This window comes from Chrysochloris asiatica, unplaced genomic scaffold (genome assembly GCF_000296735.1).
Source record: "Chrysochloris asiatica unplaced genomic scaffold, ChrAsi1.0 scaffold00015, whole genome shotgun sequence".
Lineage (NCBI taxonomy): Eukaryota > Metazoa > Chordata > Mammalia > Afrosoricida > Chrysochloridae > Chrysochloris > Chrysochloris asiatica.
This window is the reverse complement of record NW_006408533.1, coordinates 17,058,960-17,067,535: the sequence shown is the minus strand read 5'-3', so window position 1 is coordinate 17,067,535 and position 8,576 is coordinate 17,058,960. Positions and strand designations below refer to the sequence as shown.

At 39.8% G+C, this 8,576-nt stretch overlaps 1 protein-coding gene across 1 annotated transcript in view; it reads right to left on the bottom strand.

Annotated features, from left to right (window-relative positions):
• Positions 1–8,576, bottom strand: part of GALNT1 (UDP-N-acetyl-alpha-D-galactosamine:polypeptide N-acetylgalactosaminyltransferase 1 (GalNAc-T1)) — a 51,434-nt gene that overhangs the window by 19,753 nt on the left and 23,105 nt on the right. Inside the window, exons 4-5 of the mRNA XM_006835136.1 lie at positions 3,503–3,557; positions 2,860–3,030 (exon numbers count right to left, since the gene is read on the bottom strand). Coding sequence (XP_006835199.1) covers positions 2,860–3,030; positions 3,503–3,557 — 226 coding nt within the window. The remainder of the gene's footprint in view (positions 1–2,859; positions 3,031–3,502; positions 3,558–8,576) is intronic.

Below are 8,576 nucleotides of genomic sequence, written 5' to 3'. Positions count from 1 at the left end.
ACTTCACTCTCCACTCTAGTCCTCTGTGGCTATGTCACTGACTCTGGGCCCAAGAGTCCCCAGGTCTTGCCACACTGCTGGCCAACCAGGTCTTCACCCGGGTTCACAGAAGTCTATTGAACGCTGTAGGTGTATGTATTCTTATGCCATGTGATCTGGGCTTCAGACCCGGCTTACAGCACCTCAGGAATATCAACCACCAGATCTACTTCCAGTCACAGTTTCTGCCAGGGCATTCCTTTCTCTCTGACACAGTTTCTGACCTCCTCAGAGCTCTTCCTGCCATTAATAGCTTTCTTGGTGCACAGGTTCTGACAGAGCTTTCACCTTGACCATCTCTAGTTCACGCTAGTCCTCTCCATCTGACTGTACACCTCTTACAGAGTCCCTGTTATCGTTAGGTATCATCAAGTCATAGTGACCCTATGCACAGCAGAACGAAACACTATCCAGTGCTGCTCCATCCTCAAAATCATTGTTACGCTTGAGGCCATTGCTGCTGCCACCATGCCAATCCATCTCACTGAGGGTCTTCTTCTAGCATCCCTAACACCTATAAACACAGTTGATTATATTAATCAAATTGATTCAGGTCAGAATTTAAATAAGGATACTTGGGAGGCAAAAATGGTTGCTTGAATATTCTCCAAAAGGTTGGCAGCTTAAATCCAGAAGTGCCTTGAAACATGGGCCTGGTGATCTGTTTCCAAATATCTAGAGTCTTGAAAACTCTAAGGACTAGTTCTCTTTTGCACATGTGGGGTTGCAATAAGTTGGAATCAACTCTATGGCAATTAACAACAACAGAGTCAATATAGAATAATCCAGTTAATATATAATAACAGTAGGTGGGGATTTCAAAAACTCATGGAAAAATGGAACTTTTTGATGACGCCTTGTATAATTAATATATACCAATATACAGTTGTTGTTGTTGTTGTTGTTATGTGCCGTGGAGTCAGTTCCGACTCATAGTGACCCTGGTACAGGGTTTCCGAGGCTGTAAATCTTTATAGGAGCAGAAAGCCTTATCTTTCTCCCACGGAACTGCATGTAGTTTTGAACTGCTGACCTTGAGGTTTGCAGCCCAATTCGTAACCACTACGCTACCAAAGCTCCTTAGTATAATAGTAAAGGGTTTGAATACATTGTAAAGATACATGATTATACAGAATAAATAAGCACTTTCTCTATACCTAGGGTCGCTATGAGTCAGAATCGACTTGACAGCACTTAACAACAACAGGGAAGAAAGATATGAATACCAGAATAAATCAAACACTTCTTCTAAAGGAATTGTTATCCTGATCACGTATGTTATACTCCCTGAAAATAATGAGGAGTCCAATTTATGAAAATATAGCCTAGGTGTGAAAACCACAAGGTCAGGTGGTTCAAACCCACCATTTGCTCCCTGAGAACTCTATACAGGGTTACTATAAGTGGGAACCAACTTGATGGCACCTAACAACCACAAGTGTGATAAGGGAATATTAGTTGGTGGGATGAGGAAGAGAAATGATAATGTAGGAGGATTTCAGTAAGTATCAGTCAACCTCTGTGATTCCACGAAGGACGAATATAGAGAAAAACAACTCCAGTCAGGTATAATGAGTATGGTCCAGGGACCAAGGATTCAATGAAGATCATGATTTAGGTTGAAATGGCTACCTCTATAAATCTAAAATGTGTTCATTTCCATGCCTTATGAAAGTGGTGTCATTTGTCCTTCCAGTGGACACAGTTTTCACAAATAGGTCAGGGCTTATATTGGTTTTAGAAGAGAAAAAGAATGAGAAAGGAGTGACCAGCAATGGGCCTCAGGCAGAGGTATCATTAAGTAGAGGGTTTCGGGATCGCTCTACATTTCCTAGAACTGAATGTGAATCTTCCATTTTGCCCATGTACATTTTTCCCTACTGGAGAAGGTTCATACCTTTTCTCAGATTTTCACAAAGACCCTTGATCCAAGACTCTAACTTAGGAAGCCCTGAGTTAGAGAGTGGACTAAAAGGTGATCTAAGAGAGGAAATGCTCCTTGTAACAGAGACGGACTCAGGCTGACTATGGGGAGGGTGTAGAGTTAGTGGACGCTCTTGTCAAGTTTGCCAGGACTGGACTTCCAAGGGAATGGAGAGGGAGGAGCCAAGTAGGAAGAAAAGGAGACAGCTCAAGACTCTTTCAGAAGGAACTCCTAATTTCTAATAGAAGCAGCAGGCAATTAGTATAATTCCTCAGAGGTTCAGAAAATGCAAAAGTCTCAATTTAAAGGCTCTGAATAATTAGTAAGATTTTATCTGTCTTTAAAAAAAAAAAAAAAAAACACCCAAAAACCCCCACAAATATCCAAGCATAGAACAAAAGAAAACTCACAAAAACTTCTTTGGAGCTTTGTGTCAATTTTAGTTATTTATGTTTTGAAACAAGGTTTTCTAACCTTGCTGTCTGACTCATAACAGCCCATTATACTGTTTCCATGGAGCGACAAGTGGGTTTAAACTGCTGACCTTGTGATTAGCAGCCCAGTGCTTGTCCCACAGCACCACACCAGGACTCATTTCTAACCTTATCAATTCAGTAATAATTATGTAGCTGGCATAAGCCCAAATTTAAAATTGTACATTCTGGTTCAAGGACCCAGGTTTAGGCAGTATTGTCATATACTGACACCTTAAATTAATGAAGGGGACCCATGTGATTTAAGCTAAACATTATCTTTAATTCAATTACAGCATGAATCTGACTTAAACATTTACAAACTGTTGTTCACACAGGAACCAAAGCCAGACACATATGATATGATTTTCTGAGTATTTACAATCCTCTTTAGAAAAAAGGTTTGACAAGTTAGTTATTTACCTGACAGGAAGAGTCCGATCCCCTTTTCTTCTGTCCATTTCCCTTTGAGGGACAGGGTACCAGCGAAAATTAAGCTTCCAGTTGAACCCACCATAGGTCATATCAGAGCCTGCCATGTACTCAAAAGTATCATCGCTGATCACATCGATGATAGGACACACTACCGTTCTCCTGTAATCACACATACAAATGCAAAACTCTCAGAAGCTTTTCTTGTATAAATAACTATCCACACTATTAAGAGTATAGTTAATGTGTGAAAAATTAAAGAATGCTTTCTAGAATGTTAGAGAAAATGGTGACAAAAACTCTTGCTACATCCTACCAAACCAGCATAATCACAGCTTTATTGATGGCACTGTGGGTTAATCCACTGGACTGCAAAGTTGCTTTGATCCTCAAGGTCGGCGGTTCAAGCTCACCAGACCCTCCTAGGAAACCCTATACAGGGTCGCTATGGGTTGGAACTGACTTGATGACACTTAACAACAACAATCCGTAGGAGCATTGATGGTGTAATGTGTTATGCATTGGGCTGTTAACTGTAAGGTCAGAAGTGTGAATTCACCAGCTGCTCTGTGGGAGAAAGATGAAGCTTTCTGCTTCCATAATGATTTATGGCACTTAGCAACAACATCCATACCTTTTAAGAATCAGATTTTTACATAGGCACCACATGTAAAATGCTAAAAATATGTCTACAGTGTTCAAAATTAGCACTTTAAGGTAATTGTTCTTAATGATCAGCTTTTGGACGTTTACATTTAAAATAATTTTTTATTAAGATACTACAGTGAACATATTTATGTACACAGCATTTCACTTTTGCTTTAAGAACAAACTTCTCTACAAGTGAGACTATGAGTAAAGGCAGAAACCTTTTTTCATGGCATGCTTCTTTACTACTTTCCAGAAGTGTTACATGTTCCTATCTGCAGCTTCTTTGGAAGTTCCGCTGAATGCTCCTTGCAAGAGAGGATGGAGAGACTTTGTCTCATGTACTTTGGACATGGTCTCAGGAAGGAGTTGTCCAAGGAGAAGGACATCAAGCAGAGGAAGAGTGAAACAGAGGGAAGCCCTCAGGAGATGGGTGGACTGAGGCTGCAGCAGCGGATTCAAACCTAACAAAGGCTGTGAGGCTGGCACGGGACAGGGCAGTGTTTTATACAGGGTGGCTATGAGCCAGAACTGACTCGATGGCACCTAATCACAACACAGTTTTCCAAAAGTGTGCCAACTTGGGATGTTATTCTCTTATACTTTTAACTAATATAATGATATACAATACCTCAGGATTGAAAGCATTCATTATTTTCTAATTGTTACAAAGAACATTTCCCCTTAGGTTTGTAGTTCTTCATACAAATTGTCTGACCATACGTTTGTAACATATTCTACTGGCACTATCTTTTTAAGAAACATAAAATCTGATACAACCACCATTTTTAGGGAAAGCCGACCTCACAGCTCTATCACATAAGAAAGGAGAGTCCCCAAGGCAGCTGGGCACCACTCATCTGTCAGTGTGTTGTACTATGGTAGTGTGTGTTGCTGTGATGTTGGAAGTTATGCCAATGGTATTTGAAATACCAGAAGGGTCACCCATGGTGGACCAATTTCAGCAGAGCTTCCAGACTTAAGACAGACCAGGAAGGAGATGAGATACAGACTATTTCTTAATGGTTAGCTACTGAAAACTTTATGAGTAGCACTGGAATATTATCAGATAAAGTTCTAGAATATGGAAACATGAACATCAGTAGAGCATTATATGATACAGTGCCAGGAGATGAGCCCCTCATGTTGGAAGGCCCTCAAAATACAACTGGGGAAGAGCTGCCTCCTCAAGTACAGTTGACCATGATGACACAAATGGAGTAAAGCTTTCAGGACCTTCATTCGCTGATGGGGCACAACTCAAAATGAGGAGTAACAGCTGCAAACATTCATTAATAATCGGAACATGGAATGTCCCAAGTATGAATCTAGGAAAACTGCAGGTTGTCAAAAATGAAATGGAATGCATAAACACCAATATCCTAGACATTAGTGAGCTGAAAGGGACTGGTATTGGCCATTTTGGATCAAACAATCATATGGTTTACTATGCTGGGAATGAAAAATCCAAGAGGAATGGTGTCACATTATTTGTCAAAAAGAACATTTCAAGAAAAATCATCCTATCAAACAATACTTCAAGCCTGGAGGTTAGTTTGGTGTTATATTTAAAAAATTATAGTTGAAGGAAGTATCTCAGTATCTTCGATCTAAGGTTTGAAAAGTAAATGTTCTTTATCCATTCATGAACATTTACTAAGCTTATGTAACTTTACATTTGGGAACCTGGTGTCCTAGTAGTTAAGCTCTTGGTTGCTAACTGAAAGGTTAGCTATTCAAACCGACCATACACCCCACGGGAGAAAAGATGTAGCATCTGTTTCTGTAAAGATTACAGCCTTGGAAACACTGCAAGGCCATTCATTCTATTCTGTCCTATGAGTGGCACTCAACTCCCAGGCAATGGATTGTTAGGGTTTAACTAGGCATTGTATCAGTTACAACAGTTTCTATTACAGAAACAGGAGTCCTGGTGTGGTGCAGTGGGCTAATGCGCTGCACTGCAAAGTCAGTTTGAGCTGCAAAGTGGATGGTTTAAGATTACCAGTCGTTCCTTGGAAACCCTATACAGGGTCACTATGGGTCAGTACTAAATTGATGGTGCTTAACAGCAACAACAAATCAAATAAACTGACAAGTCTCAGCACTTCTATAGTGGGATGTGAGATAAGGCAGTTTCTGTTAAGATCAGTTTTGGTTAGGAAGAAGTTTTAGCCAAGTTCCATTATGCGTAAGCTACTATGGGCTGACACAGAAGTACCAACAATGGGCTCAAATATAACAACAATTGTGAGGATGGCACAGGACCGAGCACTATTTGGTCCTTTTGTGCATAGTGTCAGATGATGTGGAACCAACTCAGCAGCACCTATCAACTAAGGACTAATGAACTGAGGTGATAGTGGTTGGGTGTTACGTAGTAGTTTCCCACTCATAGAGACCCTGTATAGGGTTTCTAAGTCTATAACTCTTTACAGAAGCAGAGAGCCTCATCTTTCTTCCAAGGAGTGGCTGGTAGACTTGAACTGCTGATCTCGCAGTTAGCAGCCCAACTTATAACCTGCTACACTACTTAAAGGGCTCAGGTGGGGGCAGTGGTGGTGTGTTATTGAGTTGGTTCCGACGCAGTGATCCTGCATAGGGATTCTGGGACAGCAAATCTTTTTTTCCAGGGGAGTGGCAGGTAGATTTAAACTGCAGACCTTGTAGTTAGCAGCCCAATGCATAATCTCTACACTACCAGGAGTGCCAAGAAAACAGCTGAAGTGTAAGAGGAAATTCTAAGTCTTTAGAAATATAAAGGAAAACATTAATGAATGAAAGTTAAGTGTGGGGGGACATTAGATAGAACCACTTAATATTTAGTCACTCACATTTTAAAAATAAGGAGTGTGCTTACTATATTCCAGGCTTTGTTCTAAGTGCTCAACAATACCATTTCATTCTGCACTGTAACGATAAGGTATAATTATTTATTGCTGCTGAGGAGTCTGTGGTACAGAGAAGTGGCTTGCCCAAAGTCTCACAACTACTAAGTGGCAGAGCCAGGATTTGAACTTAGCCTTCTTACTCGCTAAAGTCTGCGGTCTTAATCAGTATGCTAACACCAGAAATTCTGGCTTCTTGTCACACTTAAAATTCACAGGTGGACCAAGTAAATTATAAGATACTATTAGATAACATTCTAAAATTATAAATATTTTTGTTTCTACGCTTGCCTTTTTTTTCTGAGAAAATTAGTGCCTGTTGACTAAAAAAAAAAAAGCTTAAAATAAGACCATGTAGGAAAAAGGGGGTGGGGGTGAGGGGAGAAGCACTATAATCCAGTACAGTACTACACCATCATTAACAGTCTGGAATTTTCCCAGATAGAGATGAAACTGGTAGCCTTGGTGGCACAGTGGTGAAAGCGCTAAAGTGCCGACTGAAAGATCAGAGGTTCCAACCCCACCAGTTGCTCTGTGCAGAAAGATATAGCAGTCTGCTTTCATAAAGACTGACCGTCCTAGAAACCCTATGGGGCAGTTTATCTTATAGGGGACTGATGGGTTTGTTATATATGGTTTTGATATCTAGATTTTTTTTTCACCTCATAGCATGAACATTCCCTCTTATTATCAATGTTTATTGGAATTTTGTATTTCTGTATAACGTTTTACTTTATGAATTAAGAATACATATTTATAAAAATATTACCACTTATCCTGATATATGAAAAACATTTTATTTACTTTTATGATAAATTATGATGTAGAGAAATTTAAGTATTTATTCAGATCTACTTATGTTTTTAACAATTTCTTCTATGACTCTAAAATTCCTAAGTCCTCCTCACAACTGTTGCCTATGGCTTGGCCTTTATTTTTGTAGTTAATCTTGTATTTGGAATTTATTTTTGTGCAACAGTGCACTTAAAATGATTATTTTGCTTTCACCTTTCCAACAGTTATAATTCTCCTTGTTGCTTACTATATTGATTAGAACATCCCAATTTAAACAATAGTTGTTGCTAAGTGCCGTTGATTCGGTTCCAATCCATAGCAATGCCGTATAGGGTTTCCAAGGAGCGACTGGTGTGCTTGAACCATCTATCTTATAGTTCAAACGACTTTGCAGTTTGGCTCATTAACGCACAGCGCCACACCAAGACTCATACAGTGGTGACAGCAAATAACCACACGTCGTTCCTGGTTCCTGATTTCAGTAAAAATTCCTCAGGTATTTCACAGTTAAGTAAGATGTGGGATATTCATTCAATTAAAAGTAAACTGTTGATTTCCTATAAGTTCTTAATCAGGAACATGTGCTTACTTTTAGCAGAGTCCTTTAATATCTGATTGAAATGATTTTGTGGTTTTCCTTTATTTGGCATACCATTTGTTATTGCTAAATGCCGCTGAGTTGGTTCTGACCCATAAAAAACACAAGGCTGGTTTGAACCACAGGGCTGATAGTTCAAACTCAACATCTGCTCCTCGGAAACCCTATAGAGGGTCACTATGAGTCAGAACTGACTCAATGGCACTTAACAACAAGGGGTGACTGGTGAGTTTGAACCACCGACCTTGTGGTTAAAACCCACCTTGTGGTCAAGTGCTTATCCACACTGAGACTAGTGTGATATACTGAATGATGTGGTTTTTCAAATATACTTTATTTGAATGCTTTATTACAAAGAATTCTCAATTAATATATTGCCTGGTTAGATCTGCCCATGTTTCATTGCAGTCTCTGCAACTATATTCATGATTACTGTTGTTATTTGCCTTCGAGTCAGTTCTGACTCATAGTGACCCTGTATAGGGTTTCCTAGGAGCAGGCTTGGTGAATTTGAACCACCAACTTGCAATTCAAACAGACTTTGTAGTGCAGTGCATTAACCCATAGCACCACACCAGGACTCATGATTGTTGTTGTTGTTGTTCAGTGCCATCGAGTTGGTACCGACTCATAGTGACCCTATGAACAACAGAATAAAACACTGCCCAGTCCTGGGTCAACCTCACAATTGTTGCTACGCTTGACTCAATCCATCTTGTTGGGAGTCTTCCTCTTTTTCTCTGACCCTCCACCTTACCAAACATGATATCCTTCTCCAG